The 18,007-nt window shown below is 44.0% G+C and overlaps 6 protein-coding genes across 6 annotated transcripts; 2 read left to right on the plus strand and 4 right to left on the minus strand.

Annotated features, from left to right (window-relative positions):
• Window positions 1–14: 14 nt before the first annotated feature.
• Window positions 15–2,564, minus strand: O0I10_010593 (uncharacterized protein; the record flags this gene model as incomplete). The annotated part of the gene is made up of 7 exons (XM_058490572.1): window positions 15–183; window positions 251–326; window positions 399–1,200; window positions 1,254–1,570; window positions 1,626–1,811; window positions 1,882–2,346; window positions 2,417–2,564. The coding sequence occupies 7 exons, from the start codon at window positions 2,562–2,564 to the stop codon at window positions 15–17; spliced, it is 2,163 nt and encodes a 720-aa protein (XP_058338708.1).
• Window positions 2,565–2,735: 171 nt separating this feature from the next.
• On the minus strand, window positions 2,736–5,772 carry O0I10_010594 (uncharacterized protein; the record flags this gene model as incomplete). The annotated part of the gene is made up of 5 exons (XM_058490573.1): window positions 2,736–3,104; window positions 3,163–4,750; window positions 4,880–5,244; window positions 5,308–5,416; window positions 5,531–5,772. 5 exons carry the CDS (start codon window positions 5,770–5,772, stop codon window positions 2,736–2,738), a joined length of 2,673 nt encoding a protein of 890 aa, XP_058338709.1.
• A 901-nt stretch (window positions 5,773–6,673) lies between these two features.
• O0I10_010595 (uncharacterized protein) lies at window positions 6,674–10,145 on the minus strand (the record flags this gene model as incomplete). The annotated part of the gene is made up of 6 exons (XM_058490574.1): window positions 6,674–7,566; window positions 7,634–9,188; window positions 9,246–9,379; window positions 9,472–9,556; window positions 9,620–9,703; window positions 9,762–10,145. The coding sequence occupies 6 exons, from the start codon at window positions 10,143–10,145 to the stop codon at window positions 6,674–6,676; spliced, it is 3,135 nt and encodes a 1,044-aa protein (XP_058338710.1).
• Window positions 10,146–11,018: 873 nt separating this feature from the next.
• Window positions 11,019–12,278, minus strand: O0I10_010596 (uncharacterized protein; the record flags this gene model as incomplete). Its single annotated transcript, XM_058490575.1, has 5 exons — window positions 11,019–11,102; window positions 11,165–11,197; window positions 11,256–11,366; window positions 11,419–11,622; window positions 11,700–12,278. 5 exons carry the CDS (start codon window positions 12,276–12,278, stop codon window positions 11,019–11,021), a joined length of 1,011 nt encoding a protein of 336 aa, XP_058338711.1.
• A 1,090-nt stretch (window positions 12,279–13,368) lies between these two features.
• On the plus strand, window positions 13,369–15,870 carry O0I10_010597 (uncharacterized protein; the record flags this gene model as incomplete). The annotated part of the gene is made up of 6 exons (XM_058490576.1): window positions 13,369–13,505; window positions 13,580–13,692; window positions 13,772–13,920; window positions 13,983–14,120; window positions 14,184–15,038; window positions 15,097–15,870. 6 exons carry the CDS (start codon window positions 13,369–13,371, stop codon window positions 15,868–15,870), a joined length of 2,166 nt encoding a protein of 721 aa, XP_058338712.1.
• A 710-nt stretch (window positions 15,871–16,580) lies between these two features.
• O0I10_010598 (uncharacterized protein) lies at window positions 16,581–17,603 on the plus strand (the record flags this gene model as incomplete). The annotated part of the gene is made up of 3 exons (XM_058490577.1): window positions 16,581–16,735; window positions 16,815–17,297; window positions 17,360–17,603. The coding sequence occupies 3 exons, from the start codon at window positions 16,581–16,583 to the stop codon at window positions 17,601–17,603; spliced, it is 882 nt and encodes a 293-aa protein (XP_058338713.1).
• Window positions 17,604–18,007: the final 404 nt, after the last annotated feature.

Raw genomic sequence — 18,007 nt, forward strand, 5'->3', positions numbered from 1 at the left:
AAAAGATATTATTATTAGTCTTTCGATTCAGGCCCATCTACAAATATTTCTAGGACATGACGCAAATTGGTCACAAAGCCAGTATCCTGATCCACCAACTGTATAAGATCAATGGTATGAAGTTTTTCCTTGACAGCAATAAAACGTATATCCACGGATTGGGATGTGGAGGGACCAAGAGGACTAGATGAACGCGTGGGTACGTGAATAACACATTTCCCCCCTTGTTAGATAGGGTACGCTCCCTTACCTTAATCGAACATTGTTCTCCAAGCAAATGATATCAGCCTCATGTGTCTCATTTTCGAAATAAAGACGCAAGAATTCTAAACGAAGAAAACAATGAGAATCCCCATCCTGAATGAAATAATGACTCCCTCCCTCCCTCCCTCCTTTACCTGTCTCATCCATGTATGGGTCGACGGTGCTTTGTACCACAGGTAATAATGACTTGTTGGCCATGGCATCGGTGGGTGGGTGTTGTCGTTTACGATTAGGTACCATCACTTGGAAACGTCGGGTGTGCTTGGATCGATTCACAATAAACACTTGCAATGGGAATTCCTTTCCAACTCGAATGATGGGTGGTACTGTAAATGATACGACAATACCATCCACAATTTCTACATCCGTACGGCGTGTGGTTGCAGGTGTTGCAGGTGCTACTGCTGCTGCTGAGGCTGGTTGTGGTGGAGGAGGTGGTGGTAAGGCACGATTTGCTACGGGTGTTTGTGAACCAGGTGTGTCCATTGTTGTCATCAGCATACGTTTCTTAGGATCTACCAAAGGACTACCCAGAGATCGAGCACCAGGTGACACTGAAACACTCGTGGCAAGGGATGCGGATGAACGTGGATCCACTTGTGGCGACGAGGATGCTAACAAGGATGAGAAACGAGGATCTGGTTCTTCACGTTTTTGACGCATGCTTGAAACATCCAACATGGTATTCCACTTTGATCGCATGGTGGCAGCACGTACACCTTCCACAACTGGAGCACCAAATACTTGGATCGATACACGTTGGGGTTGAAGACGTTCATCCTGATAATGCATTGGCATCGATGGCGTAGGGCGATGTCGTACAGGGAATATACGTTGTGGTTGTTGTGGTGGTTTAGCTGATCCATCTTCCAAAAGGGTCACATTGTATAAAAACACCATTTGATCCAACGTCTCAAGGGTTATTGGGAAATCCACCTATCATTCCTTGTTACCATGGATACATACATACAACAAGCGTCTCTTCTTACCTCTTTGGCAAATGCTGAAGATACCACCGAATTGGAAACGTGCACTTCCACCTTATCCACCATAAATACACAATCCGTTTCAACTGGATTTTCCAATTCCACTGACATCATCACCATTTTGTCTGCTATCGATGCATTGGTTGTCCTCATTTTCACATTCAAACCAGAACGCACTGCTAAGGTCTCATGTACGTGACGTCGTAGGGTCAACATGTGTGGGGTAGAATGGCTCGCCTGCGAGAAACTTCCACTGGCTGCTTGACGACTTTGTTTCTCAACGACAAATCGCTGATGTAATGGACTTGCAAAAACAGGATCTAAGATCGCATATATAAATGAACATGTATGTTGCACATCCTCCAGATTACTTACCCTCCGAAAGTCCTCCAAGTAAATCAATGGTTTCAAATAGCTCGGTATCATACTCATTCACGTCTTGATCTGATGCATCAGTCGAAGATTTGGATGTTTCATCTTTGGATTTGCTGGGAAGTGGTCGATAGGATACATTAAAGTTGAACAAGAGTTGTGGTTGCTGAGCTCGCGTCTTTACATATACTTTGAAAGGTGTATGTGTGAATGAGTATCCTTCCCTCCTTCTTCATAATCCACAACACATGATACTTACACACTGGAATAACGAGTGGGAATAGACAACAATACGCCTTGTCATGTTCGAAAATCATAGGTTCGGCATCCTTTCCTCGGCTATTGTAAGTGTGTGAAAAGAATGGCAACGAATCGGCAGGTAATGAAGGTGGTGGTGGTGGTGTGCCGGCCGATGTTGGTGCACGAATATCGCGTTTTTGAGTCTTTGGAGAAGAAGGTGCAGATGATGATGACGAGTTCAACTTTGTAGATAACGATCGATGATGTGGTGAAGCTGTGGTGAAAGAGGAAGATGGTTGTAGAGGTGGTGGAAAAGTGGATGGCGTTGTTGCTGCTGCTGCTGCTGCTGCCCCGTCAGTAATACTCGCTTCAACGTGAACGTCAAGATGTTGGAAAAAGGTCTGTACAGCTGAAAAGACATCATCCCCAGTACCCGAGATTGGATGAGGTACACGTGCATAAAGGAAAACTCGCACCTGCTCATCTTGCAACGGTTGTGTGTGTCAGCATGGTGTTATTTTATAGAAGCATCGTCCTCAAGTTTCCAATGTTACCATAGAATGTAAATTGTCGCGCTTGAGCCGTCAAGATCTCCTCGCTGGAAGGCAATGCATCGGCTTCAAAGCTCAAATTGGGAGTCAACACGCGGAACTCGGCCTCATTGAAAAAGAGCTCTGGAGACACGCTGTTGCTGGTGTCCATATGGGGGGATGGTTGGTAAAAGAAGTGGTAATTGTACAAGAGTACCTGAAACAGAGCAGCGCTTATGAAATTGTGTCAGTGCTTTCTCCCTCCGCATCATTATGCACTATGCACCACATGATTTTTACTGTATCCATAGCTATATCATTACAAAGAGCCTTTATATATCAATTAAACTGCATTACGCTTTTTGCCTTTTTTCGCTTTCTTTTTCTTTTTGCCACCCGTTTGAACATCGAGTGGTTTTTGCTCTACTTTTTCTTCCTCCTCATGTTCCTCGGCTGCTGCTGCTGCTGCTGGCACATCATCATGCTTGGTTTCTTTTTCTTCAGCAGGCTGTGATTCCTCCTCATCAGGATTGGGTTGGGTTGTTTCTTTAGGTATCATTTCAGTGGGTCCTTCATCTTCTGGTTCCATAATGGGTGCTGCATCTGAAAAGTACTCGGTATCGGTTTCCATGCCATCAGGCTTGTTGCTCGTGGTTACTTTGGCAACGTCTTCTTCATGCAACTCCTCCCCATCTTTCGCATCTCCCACATCCTATGCAGCATGCTTTAATAAATAATACATGATTCACCAAGTCTCTTCTTTTACTTACATCGCTATCATGATGATCGTTGGTCAAGGGTCGAGATTCATCCTCCTCCTCCATCACTGGCACATCTTGTTGAATTGCAATTTCTTGTTCTTCATCATCCACTGGTGGATCATTATCATCATCATCCAAAGGTAAGTCCGACGTGTACATAGCATTAGCATCATCATCATCCATTACTGGTAACAACCTCTCATGGTATTGATCAACCGCCGGTTCTTCTTCTTCATCATCGTCTTGATCATCAACATGATTATCAGCCACCACATAGGCGTCTGATGCATAATAGCCCAGAGCTTGCTGCACATTATTAAGTGCATTATCTTCATCTTCACTGCTATCGCTGGTTGAATATCGACGATGATGCTCATCACCTTCCAATTCTGTACTATTATCATCGCTCTCGTGTACTTCATGCTGATCATCCAACGATGAACGATAATGCATTGTTGTTGTTGGAGCTTGACCCGAATGAGAAATCTTGAGAATGGCTGGTTCTCGATTTGCCGTTGTTGCTTCTTCATCATCATCATTGTCATCATCCATGGGCAAAGAAGAAGGAGGATGGTGTTGGTCTTCCACTGCCGTATCGTTTTCTTGATGGTGCCGTTGAGATCTTCCCAAGAGCGTTGCAAACTTTGCTGAAAAGGGATATGCCGTACTAGCTGATTTGGGATCTGCCAACAATTTCGAAACATCGGCAGCCTTGGTATCATCCATGTATTCGAATATGATGTTCCATATACGTGCGAGATAGGATGGAAGACCTCCTCTACCACCATCAAGGCTACTACTACCAGGATGCTTGTTGACAATGAGGAAACTGGTGCTGGGCTTATGGATCTTGGCACGAGGCTGAGACATTTCAGAATGTCTAAGCGAGTTGCTTGTCATGTCACAAGAGTATTGAAAAGAATCCTTATCACTGGGGGAAAGCCCTGGTGACTGATGAGGAGATGGGCCACCCATCGTAGATGCAGTATCGGAATGAATATCAACAATGCCATCTGAATTCAAGCTGTCAAACACGCGCTGGATCATTTCAAATCCCCAATGCGTCAATGGATGTTGTTGTTGTTGTTGTTGTGGACGTTGATGTTGCTGTTCTTCTTGATCTGAATCGCTGTCCTCCTCCTCATCATTGTCGCTTAGCATCAAGGATGGATCATCATTATTACAAAAGACCGTTTGTTCAATTTCCAATCCGATCCATCCTTCGCTCACGTGTGTTAATGGAGCCACCTTGAAACATGTCGCTGTGTCGAAAAACTCTTGATCGCATGAGGGCGTGACATCATCTTCCATGCTGCTTCGACTATTACTTTTGGTAGCTGTAGTAGCGGATGCGTTATCAAACCCTACCAGGATTTGTACAGCCAAGGCATCATCCGCTTTGGCTTCAGAATTGAATTCATCAGCCGTATCAAACGTCCACATGGGGCAGCTATCCTCGTCACACTCCTCATTCATACGTCTGAATGCTAGAAAACGTTGTCGGATCAAAGTAGGTGGTTCCAATGAACTAGGCTCAAAATCTTGATCATCGTGATACTTTTCAAATTGCTCCTCGGCGATATGGGGCTCCAAGGTGCTGTCGTTTGCATTCATGTTGTCAAACAAGTGCAATTCTCGATTTACATAAAACACAAAGGGTTGGTCTGCTTATGTATGACGAGCATGTATGAGTGGTGTATATAAAAAAGGATGCATGCGTCTATACTTGCCTTGGTTTTGAATTTGGACTTGGATTGCCAAACGTTGATCTCGTGTGTTGGTTAACCATGCCACTGAATCCACTCCAAGTAATACTTTGAGATGAGGTGCCTTTCGTAATAGGCTGTATTGGATGGGAAAAGCGGTGCGGTGGGGCAACATGGATTTCATGCATGATGGCTGTACACGTTGCACAATCCTATAACACGGTAATTTGACAGCTGGATTGCTGAGATCTTCATGTGCTGCCAAATCTTGAGCCAACTCGTCAATCAATAACTGAAATGTGGATATGATTCGCCGTACATGGGGTGAACCACGTCCAAGTTCTGCTGCAGATGTTGATCGATAAAATGGGTAAGCTCGAAAATACTACAATCAGGTTAACACATCTCCTTGACGCGTACAACAGTATGCAAAGGGTACACAACTTACGGGTACGTTGTGATGTACACCTAAATCCAATCCAGCAAAGAACGTGAATATCAAAGAGCGGTATTCAAGGGGTGGTTCGAGCAATAAAATGGATGCTTTTGGATTCTGGCTTTGAAGCCGTAAAAAGTTAATATGGCTCGCAAGTGTACCTGAATGAGGATGGGAATCGTAAGACAACAATGCACACACATTGAATGACAACAACACGTGCAAATAGGCTTACAGCGCATACACACACACACCTCCAACTATAACATAATCGTATGATTTGACAAGGGAAGCATCAGTTGACACGAGCGAGTTGCAGTGTGATGCACGAGATCGCCTTAATCGGGTGACAACGGCATCCGGCAGAAAATGCAAAGGGACAACAAATAATTGGAGAGATAGCAAGCATACAGCCAACAATAATGCTGCTGTGCTTGGAAGAATCAAAATCGTTTGTAGCGTATATTGCAACAGCATTCTATTGAGCGTTTATATGAGTATAAAGGTAAAAAAAAAAAGAGACAAAGGAAAGGAAAAGGAAGAAAGGCAGCAACGCAGCAGCAGCCTATGGAGTGATCTTACAACAACGTCGTACCCAGCAGCAGAGCATGATAAAACCCCCCTTTTTCTTTCGAATGGCTTCTCCTTTATCAGCACCTCTCTCTCTCTATTTCCAACTATCCATCCCTGTTCCCTATTGATGCAACGCTAATGTACATATAAGCAGATCAAACGATACGTGTGCTTATCATGTGTATCTCGCTTGGATGGTATACCAGCAAACAATGAGTGTCAATTGTTTGGAGGGTTGAATAAGGCATACAACAGGATGGCTGAAATCCAACCAAAGGAATACGGTACATAGCTATGCTATAGCGCCACCACCATCGAGAAGACTAGGAGGCTCCGTATGCTTATTGTGTAATCCCTCCTTGTTGGGCTCTCCGATACGTTAGGATAGGACTTAGTACTTGCCATGATCAATGCACCACGTCCTTTGCATACCTACAGTATACGGTCCCTCATGCATTTGTCGTTTACATGCAAAGGAAGGATTCATTTTTTTTTGGATGATGGGTAAATGCAACAAACCTCTATAATACATACCGGATCACCGGATCCGAAAAACCGAGTTTACTTTTGGTCTCGGATATCAGTAGCGAGATCATGTCAACCATGTTGTGTAATGAAGCAAGAGCATCGATGGCTCTCAAAAGGGTGATTTTAATCTCATGCTCAAAAATGATGTAGAGAGCTAAGTAGACTTGGTATAATAACGGTATGCTGCAAAAGAAAAAGAAAAAAGAAGGATGGGTTGCTAAAACGAATGAGGGAGGTGTGATGCAATGCTTTTTGTTGTTGTTGTTGTTGATGATGATTACTCTTCTTCTTTGACATCTTCGAGCATGCTGCTGCTACCGCCGCTGCTTGAGCAGCTATTGCGATTGGTATTATTTCGGATACTACTACTACGATGTTGAGAAGATGAGGTGGAGGTAGAAGTTGTGCTGGAGGATGCTGCTGGAGGAGGAGGGTGAGGATGAACAGCTTGTTGTTGTGGTGGTTGTTGTTGTTTCATTGTGGTGTTGTGTGATTTGATATAGCCGCCTTTGCCACTGAGGTTGAGGGTGTCAAGCAAGGTGTGATACAAAAACTTGTACGCCCAAACATTGCCTCGCATACGTCGGATGTCAACAATGTAAAGACCCGGCAAGTTTTTGATCTTGCACAATTCCACGCTAAAGCGCACTTCTTCACCGGGGTCGACAACCGGGTCACCGTAGACGGTCTCGCCTTGTTGGAACACCGAAGAGGAGGATGAATCATCACCACCATTGCGTCTAAGCAATTTACGGAAAGGAGCACTTGTACTCATACGTCGTTTCTTATCCGAACGAGCATTGGATAATGATGATGTGGCTGATTCATTACAGGAATGTGGATTATTAGATGATGCTGCTGTAATAGAATTGGGTCGTTTACGTCGTTGTCGTGTACATTTGAGCTTGTAATCGCCATCCTTTTTCACTTCAATGCCCATGGACAATAAAACTTGCTTCACTTCCACAAGCACATCCATAGGGGATCCAGAGGTAAGTGCTTCTTGATCCACAGCACCATGATGCGTACGCAATTTGGCATCGTTGAAATCGACAGCATATGATTTGCCAAGTGGCATCGCTCGCAAGGGACTATGGAGTGAACTCAACGGGCGATCCGAAGTCAATAAATCACCGTGGGCAAGATGATTGAAGGATCGATCCTTGGTACCTAAAAAGAAATGGCATGTCAATATCCATACTCTGTATATGAGAAAGAAAGAAAGGGACCAACTTACTAAGAGGCTTCTTTTTAAACCATTCCATGAGCTTCTTTCCTGCACTCTTGTGCTTGTCCTTGTCATTAAAGACACCAGCGCGTTCAGATACGGAAGGCATGACGTGCATGGAACTGCGAGGCAATGCATCGTTGCTGTTCTCAGACCCTTTACCAACAACACCTCGAAATCCACTATAACGACCTTGACTCAAGACACTTTGAGCACGTTCACGATTGCCTTGTTTACGTGAAAAGGCCATTCCTTTTCTGCCAGCATGATGATGATGATGGTGATGATGATGACGATCCGAAGTCGATGGTTGCACTTGTAAATGATCTGCCACGGAATTGACAAGCAAGCTAAGTGCTTTACGCCTAGGCTCGTAATGAGATTTTTGTGGTGGTGGATGCAATGGCAATGCTGTGGAAGGTGAACGATGGCGAGTGCTCGTTGATGTGATGGAAAACGGAATGGGCTGTTGTGGTGGTGTACTTTTACTCAATGCAGCTGAATGATGATAATGCGAGGATGATGGTAATGGTTGTTGTTGTTGCTGTTGTTGTTGTGCGTTGCCTTGACGTTGAATGCTGGATAAAAACTTTGCCTGTAAAATGGAACCTCCTGGTGTCGTTGTTGTTGTGGTTGTGGTGGGAACAATGGGCTGTTGTTGTTGTTGTTCCTCAATAGGATCCTCCTTTTGATGCTTGTCGGTTGCCATGGTAGTCGATTCAGAAGCGCTTGTATGCATGGATGCTGGTAATTCAATTGAAGATATTTCAGGCACAGCAAGATCAGAAGTAGCTGTCATTGTTCCTTTGACATTGCATTCAAGTTGTTCATTCGATGCTGAGGGTTCGGAAATGTCGGGCACTTGGTGCTCGGAATCAACATCCATGGGTAGGTTGCAAGGCACTATGGCATCGTCGGAAGAAGGTGCCGAGATAGCTGCAGGGGTGCTCAAGTCGGTTGTGCAATGATCGTCGTTCAAAGGTCTCGTGTGTTGCACATTGTGCTCTTTTTCAGCAGTGCTTTGTTGATCATTGCGTTGTTGATGTTTTTGTTGGCCATTGCTCTTCTTATTGACAGGCATCGGCAAGTCGGCCGTTTCCATTGCTTCTCGTTCCAATACATCGATCGTCTTTCTAAATAGGTCACGATGGGGCTGTAGCCAAGGATGCTCCATGATCGTTTGCATTGTACATCGCTTTGTTGGATCTGGCACCAGCATCTTTTGCAATAAATCACGAGCACCATCACTCACATAGTCTGGAAAGGCAAGCTGTGTGTTGAGAATGTACTTGTATAGCAAATTGATATTGTCGCCTTCTGGATTGGCTGGATCATCATCGAATGGCAGGTACCCACACAACATGGCATAGAGGATTACACCACATGACCAAATGTCAACCGCTGACCCAACATACATGCCTTCGCTCACTACAAGCTCTGGTGCTGCATAACAAGGGGATCCACACGATGTTGCCATCAAATCATCTTTGGCTGATGAAAATTGGTTTGCAAATCCAAAGTCGGTAATAATCACATTGCGATCACGATCAAGCAATAGGTTTTCCTATCATCCATATTAGAATGACGTATACACAATAAGATTGCCTTTTGTGGAACTTGCCAGTTTAAGGTCTCTGTGAACAATGTGCTTTTGATGCATATAGTGAACGCCACTTATCAGCTGAGCAAAAAGTCGACAAGCATCACGTTCCTTGAGGTATCGATGCGCAAGGATGTATTCAAACAATTCGCCACCTTGATGATGATTTCATGAGAGATGGTGATGGTGAGGTTCATTGGCCTATATATGTATTCATATACACAATCCACCCACGTTGCTAACCAACCTGAGGCACACTGCAATATGATTCCAATGTACTTTTCTGTTTCGATCACGTCATACAGTTTAACAATATAGGGGTGGCAAACCGTCTAATTTTCAATAGATGTAAGCATCACCACCATCACCGTTAATCAATAATGTGATTAACATACCCTGAGTACAGATATCTCTCGTTCAACTTTGCTCATCCTTGTAGAAGAATCAATATTGTCCTTTTTGATCAGCTTGATAGCAACCTGTTATAAAAGAAATCAGTCATCCCCTCCTCCTCCTTTAGCATCATCTTTTTCTTACCTCTTGACTTGAATCGATATGAATGCCCAATTTGACTTTGCCAAACTCGCCTTCGCCCAAAGTGTGCAACAACAAGTAGGGACCAAAGAGAGTAGGTTTTCTTCCTTGTGGGGGATGATAATGATACATTTGGTAGTAATGTTGCCACCACGGCAAGTCTTCCGTAGTTGTCGTTGTATCATATTGTCGTTGCACAGATCGCTGTAACTCTGTCGGTGCCATGACCGAAAATGACCGAGAAGGTGGGGGACCTGCTGATGGCATTTCATCCGTTGTTGCAAACAAGCTCGGAGTATGAATAGCAGTTGACGCCGTTGTGGTAGGAGGTGGTGGTGGTTGACTTTCCACTGCTGTGGCGTTGGAAGAAGGAACAAGCATGGTCATCATGTAGAGCAATGGGTGTTGGTCGATTGTCAATTACTGCACTAACGACTGGAAAAGGCGGTCGAAAAACGTGACAAGGGGAAAGAAAGAAAGAGAGCAAGAGAGTGTAAGAGAGAGAAAGAGAGAGAAGAGAGCAAAAATAAAAAAGAATACTAGTTTTTTTATAAAGTGAGGAGAAAGATAAAGGGGAGAGAGAGAGAGAGAGAAAAGAAGAAAAGAGAGAGAAATGATGATGTTGTTCTCCAAAGGATTTGGCACAGCAGTCCGGAAACGGGAGAGCAATTGGTCTGAAAGAAAAAGGGAGGATGCACAGTAAAACGACAAGAAAGCGTAAAGAAAGTGAAAGAGAAAAAAAGACACTTCTAAGGGGGGAGAGGATAAGAGTCAAAGGAAGAAGAGACAAACGATGATGGGGTGTCACAAAAAATGTGTATGCGTAATGGTAATCGGGTTACTCTTACCTCTTTTTCTCGTTGTTTTGCATGTTTTACAGAAACGTGTCTTGCATCACATATCTTGGGTTGTTCGTTCTTGTGTATAAATCGAGCGCGCCGGATGAGGAGTTATCCATAATGCAGCACGTTTGTGCGACCTCGGGTGTGCCTTCCCCCACCACGACCCCCCTCTCCCTAAAAACTAGATTATTTGGGAGCGAACCCGGACGAAACTTGCACCATCGATAATATATGGTTTAGTTGCTCATCATCATCATCATCATCATCGAAGATCCCTTGCCACATACATACATAGTTTATCATCTTGGCATGTCCCATCACCATCCATCATCATCATCATCATATCCAACAACATGAACCTTTCATTGATTCGACGAGTATATTCACCACGTGCCATCCTATGGATCCATATCCCACTCTACTCTATCCGTGGTCTCTTGGCTGCAGGATTGTTATCAACGGCCATGGGTGTGGTCTGTAGAGCTTCCAGCATGGCAATTCTCTGTACATAAAGGAGGGTTAATCCCATTCACCATTGCTCCCACCTTGTATCCATATACATACCCGGTATAGCTCGGTCATTTTATCCTTCTTTTTCTATACATCACATCCATTGAGTACATATCATGCAAAATTGGATTGCTCCTTTATTTACCTTGTTGGATTGACGCAATTGATTGATGGTGTTTTGTAGATGTGCCGCCTTCGAGCGTTCGGTTGCGACCTTGCTCACTTGTGCTTTGACCTTCTCCTTCGAAGCTTGAAGCTATACAATGGCTTTAACATGAGAAATACAGCAACATTCTTGTTGTCCTTACATCATTTCCCAAAGTGTCACACACAGCATAGAAGTAATTTTTGGCTTTCGTTTCACTCTCCAACTCGGTGGTCAATGCTTCGATATTGCTTCGTAGTGCTTTGATAGTGGATCGGGATTGGTTTTCAGCTTCCACCTGGGAATCCATTGTCGCTTGTAATGCTGTCTCAGCGGCTTTTCGCATGGATATCAAGTACTCAATTTTCTGCAAAAGGTAACCTGTCAGGAATGCCATCATCTCATCATTCCCTCCTCCTCCTCCTCCTCCTTCTTCCTTATTACCTGTCGCATCTCATCACCAACATCGCCAACGCGTGGCTTTTTCAACAATTCCTCTTTGCTCTCATCCAATGCATTGATTTGCTGCTGTAATTGCTGTACTTGTGATTGTAAAGCATCTCGTTCTGATCGTATCCTTTCAGTCTCTTTCATCAAATCGTTGACTTGTTGACGTAGATTGGAGGTTGCTTCTTTCTCAATCTTGGCTCGTTTGGTATGCTGCGTGGCTATATCGGTCATTGTGGCTGCCGATCCTTTCAAGTTGACAAATATGGCATGCATTTGCTGCAGCTTTTCCTTGAGTTGCTTGTTTTCAGCAAGAATAGCGTCCACTTCAGTTGTTGATGATGGCAGTTGTTGCTTCTCTTTATTATCTGGTGTTGGAGAGGATTGTTGTACTTTGTCTGCAGGAATGGCGGTTGGTGGTGGTGTTGCGTTCTTGGACGACAAGGCATCTTGTAAATGCTGGTGGATCCGATCAAAGTAATGCTCCGCGGCAGTGTCACGCTTAATGGCGACGTCGTGGCATTGTTGTGACAGAGTTCGGCATTGGTTAATGGTATCAATGAGCTTGGCCAACATGAGAGGAGGAGGAGGTGGTGGTGGTGGAGAAGAGTGATAATGAACTGTCAGCTCGCGAAAGGTGATTTAGCATTGACGTCCAGACGGCAATTTAATCAGGCTCTACATCCATCCCCATTACAATCCCTTCAGCCCATTTGCATGTAAACAAATCCTTACATAAACAACCATGAGTTTCGTGTTATGCTATGTATACCAAGATGTATTGATCACGGCGATCGATTATGCGTATGTTATTGATAAATGCATTGGCCCCCCTTGCATCCAATGGTGTTGTGTGAGCTCTTCATCATCACATCATGTGGGCAACTTTGACTAAGAAAGGAAATATCTTTGCATTCATAACAATCACAGACAATGAAAGTTTTATTCTTCTCTTATGAAGGAAGGAATGGGTGAATGATATGCATAAAGAGGATTGGTGAGATTCCATTGTCGTTTACTAAAGAGGCTGTACCTGGCTATCTACAAGCGGCTGCTCATCCTAAATGCCGACTCAAGTTATACCCCGATGTGAGTATTGCTGGATTGTATATACATGCAAGGATCAACATACGCAACGCGTGAGTTATCATAAAAGGTGTATCCATAACAATGGATGATGGTTCTAGCTTATCGATAATCGCTTACGTTTTTTCTATGTATGAGTTCTTATCCATCAGCTAGCAGGAGTACATATGACAACAAAGCCCACTATGTAGTCTGGCATTGCACTATCAACAATGCTTAACAGTGCCAATGTAATATAGAAATAGATGCAATCATGCATCGTTTGCAGTAGAATGCATGGGTGGAGGATGGTGATACTATCGTATCATTCTTTGGAGGAGATTTGTAAGTAGTTAGTCATTAGGGCTAGTCTCAATCATTTAGTGTCAATTCATTTAGGCGCGCGTCTTGCGAGTTTGTTACACCGCTTTGTCCTTCCCTCTTTCCTTTTCCTCCCACTCCTCGCTTTATTGCCACACTGATATTCTCCTCTCTCTCTCTCTCTTTCACACCTTTTCACTTTACCCATTGTATGAATTGAACGAACGCCTTCCTTTATCCAACGACACCCCATATACCAACCCATTTGAAAACAAGCGACATGGCAGCTTCTGAGGATACATCTTCCATGCAGCAGCAGCAGGAGCAGCAGCAACACAACAATACCCGACCCGTCACCTTTAACGACCATTTGCAACATCTCGAATTCAGTGGCGATGCGATTGACATGGCATTGAGGTGAGTTTATCTATACATGTCTCTTTTCTACAAGTTGTGGATAGTCTTTTTCTATAACACTCTATACAACATAGAAAACTATTGTCCAAGGCATTACTTCCTAAAGAAGCTCAGCAGATTGATCGTGCCATGGAAGATTTTGCCAAACGATATCATGAATGCAATCCAGACTTGACGGATAGTTCAGGTAAGGAAGGAAGCCAATGGCAGGAGAAAAAGGGAGAAGAGGAGACGAGAGAGAATAATGATGATCATCAACTCCGTAGATGCGGTTTATGCTGTTGCATTTTCTGTTTTATTACTACACACCGACGCACACAACAAGAATGTACGACGAAAGATGAACAAGGAAACATTTATCATGCGTACAAAGATCATTGAAGGTGGTGAAAATGTCTCTTCAGAAGTCCTGGATGTAAGACAACAATGACGATCCTTCCCTTTTTCCTCCTATAGCTAACTCACTTCGGGGTGTAGATCATGTACGACAACATCGTCTCCACCCAATTCACTTATGCGGATGGCAATGATGAAAGACCTCCATCAGCACCAGAGAGATCAGGATCATGGCTGGGTCGGTTAGCACGAAGCGATTCTAGTGGTACTTTGAATTCTGTAAGTTTCCAAAGAAATGCTCTCTCTCTCTCTCTCTGAGTATTAAACTTTATCCTAACATAGGTCAACATGGATGATTTATATCCCAAGCTCTCTCAATTGATGCCACCCGAGAATCCTTATTGCTACAAGCGAGCATTACGCCCTTTACCCATTGCTGATGCATACTCGGCTTTTGTCAATGCACGCCCTTTACAACTTGGAGGAGTGAGAAGCAAACATCACACCGCCAATCGTGGAGAAACATCACCTTCCGTGGATACCCAATTCACTGTACGGGTTGCCAAGGCAGCTATTCTCGAACGTAAATACGACATGTTACCTGGTGGCAAGAAAGCAACAGCACGTGGATGGCGACCGTTTGGTGTGGTATTGAGTGGTAGCCAAGTTATTTTCTTTTCGGATCTTGGTGCATTTGAATCATGGGTAGCAGCCAGCAAAAACAATAATACACCACCTTCTTCGCCATCTACTACTAGCACCGCCAGTACTACGCGTCGTTTTCCATCACTTCCAATGTACATGGCAACAGGCAGCAGCAGCAATAACAGTATGGATGATCCTACAGAATCCTTCTCTTCACAACAATCACTGCAAACCAACAATTCCAATATACCCATCATCAGTAACCATAGCAACGACAACAACAACAACAATGCCCAAGTGCTACGACCGGTACAAATCATTTCCTTAGCCGACGCTGTATGTATCCATGACGACTCTTATACGAAATACCCTTACGTCTTTCGTCTCATGACAGGCGATGGTCAGCTGTTTTTGCTTCGGGCAAAGAATAATGCCGATTTGGATGACTGGATGCTAAAAATCAACTATGCTGCTGCAAGCAAAACAAACAATGTACGATTACGACCTCCACGTCAGGGTTCTCATCGTGATAAGCGTCAAGAAGTGATCAAGGTAAGGAAGGGATAAAGGTTGAAGAGGGACATGTCATGTAACATGCGGGTTTTATTAGAAAAAGGTCATGATGCTTTCACAACGTTTGATCGAATGCGAACGACCCTTACGACAGGATTTGCAACTACGAAGGAACTTGATGGTGTTGGTACCGCTACAAAAATCAAGCAAGGATCGCATTCTTTATTATGCAGAATTGGTTGGCAAGCAGATCCAGAGCAAACGACTTCATATGCAACGACTCGAATGTTATCGTGAAATGCTTGAGGCGTCATTGGCATGGTTTGAGGGCAACAGTGGTGGTGGTGACAATAGTAGCAGTCGACCTTCCACACTGGCAAGTTCAGCCACTGCACCTGTGATTCGAGTGACCCACAACAACAACAGCAGCAACAACAACAGCAACAGCCATCATGCTACTACTACTACGGATGATAACAACATGCGACGATCCTCATGTCCTCAAATCCCACCTTTTCCATTCACCTTGGATGAATCATCGGTCATGAGCAGTGCAGCATCTACACCCATTGCATCATCGTCATCATCGTCGGAGAAAAAGGTCGCTTTTGATGTGCCCACAGTCTCCATCACCAATACAAGTAACGAAGATAACATCAACAATATCAAATGGATGAGGCGTAGGAGCAGCAGTAATCCGGTCAAACCAGCACCCGTGCCCACATCGTGTGATGGATTACAACAAAAGATTTTACGAGAACGAAGTGGATCTGAAGTATCCCGTGATGATGACGAATTGACCATTGTGAACGGCGTCAATGAGGAGGACGATGATGATATTGATACTCGTTTAGAAAAATGGACATTGTAGATTGTCAACCAAGCAATGAAAAGCACGTGTACATACTTTTATAAAGAGACTCTTGTCAATCATCATCGGAAGGGTTTTGAGTGTTTGTGTGTGTGTGTGTTACCAAGGCGATTGTAATCAACGCCCCCTTGTTGCCGAGAGGTGCATGATTGTTTTTCGTATGCACACGAGATAGTCAGAACCACGCGCTTTTCCATTCTTGACAGCCAATGGATGGGTATCGAGAGTGCTACAATGAGCATGCAATGAATGTTGATAAGACTACACTGAAACAATAACATGGATATACAAGGATCGGTGACGCATATCAGGAGGAGGTGCCTAGGTGGGAGAGGGGAGCCATTCAACAACCAAGTTGGGGTCCGTGCTTTAAGTCAAGATACAAACCATGCTAATTACGTGTTAGCCAATGAGCGATTTCGATATTCATCATGATAGAATCTCTCCCAGGTGACCTACTACGAATATTGTGAATGCGAGATTGCACATGTCTGTTGCTCATGTTGCATGTTGGTATGGGTCCTCCTTACTAAAAGTAGCAATTCTGTTGTAGCAGATCAGGAGGATAGAAACGTTGTTTTCGCGTCTCTCTCTCTCTCTCTTTTTTGTGTATGTGTCCAACCCAAACAGTATTTGCCACTCCTCCTTTTTCTTCCATTTTATACACACACACACACACACGCACGCACTTTTTCACTACATAGCCCTTGATGCATATCCTCTCCACTGATGACGATAATGCTCCCGGATGTCAAATATTAGACGGCTTTGCTATTCTTGTACAGCTGACATTAGCCATGACGGCCTTGACAGCCTTGGGTATTAAACGTTGGCGAGAACGACCACGAAGACCTGTAAATGTATGGTACGTGGAAGGAAGAAAACGTATGCAAATCCACACTTTCTCATACATACAACACACACATACGCATATCCATCATTAGGATATTGGATGTGAGCAAGCAATTCATTGGTGCTGGTACGGTTCATTTTTTAAATCTTGGCATCAGTTATCTTGCAGGTCGGCCTGCGAACGGCCCACCCAGCAATCTTTGTGTATGGTACTTTCTCAGTCTTCTTATCGATACAACACTCGGCATTGCCATTCTTTGGTTCTGGCTACGTATTCTTGAATGGACTTTGGAGCATGTCATCCTGAGTAGTAAACAACGTCGATCCACTGCTACTACTACTACTACTACTACTACTCGATTGTCGCTCTTTGATGGTTATGGGCCACCTCCTTTTTGGCCATCGATGCTATGCCGATGGAGTGTACAAACCGGCGTATTTGTTTTGGCTACGCTGTGTATGAAAATTTGCATCTATGCCTCGTTTCAAGCTTTCCCCGTCATTTTTGATTTGGGTGATTGGGTCTTGGCTCATATCAAAGAAACACGCTATCAAGTCGTATTTGTCATGTTTGTGTAAGTAGGAGGACGACGCATTTTCATCACCATGACTCATGTTGGTTTTACATTACAAAAAGCTTTCCATTATTCATGAATGCATTCCAATTCTGTGTCATTGATTCCATTATCAAAGGCACCATTCATCCTCCCCGTTACTGCCAAGACCCCTCGCTATGGACAAACGCCGCCATAAAGGAGACGAATAGTCGATCCAACGATGATTGGCGGGGGAACACAACGACAACGACGACGACATGGCAACCTAATAACAATCACCACCCTAACCATGACGAAGAAAGGACCCCGCTTTTATCAGCTTGATACATCTTCATGAGCTATACTCATTCCCCTTCGCATCGTATATATTTATCTCTCTTGTGTTTACGTGTAAATACTTTTAACCTGTTGTGTTGGTGTGCATGCATCCCGCCAATCTCATTCTTTCCATGCAATATACATAAAGCTTGTTGTTGATCCTACTATACATACTAACATGTGCACTAATCGTTTTTCATATGCACCTTCTTCAGGGAAGGGCGGGGCATCTTCCGAGATTACGGCCTTAAAAACGTATCATTGATGCAGCACAAACTGTCATGTGGAGCATAAACAGCCTTCACACGGAAAGGTCTTGAGACAATAAGGATGGGAACTATCCATTTTTCGACATTCCGCTCTCCTCGAGAATGACTATACGCACGTTCCCCTGAAGAAGAGATGCTTTG

The sequence above is a fragment of the Lichtheimia ornata genome (genome assembly GCF_029851405.1).
Source record: "Lichtheimia ornata isolate CBS 291.66 chromosome Unknown scaffold00072, whole genome shotgun sequence".
In the NCBI taxonomy this organism is placed as follows: domain Eukaryota; kingdom Fungi; phylum Mucoromycota; class Mucoromycetes; order Mucorales; family Lichtheimiaceae; genus Lichtheimia; species Lichtheimia ornata.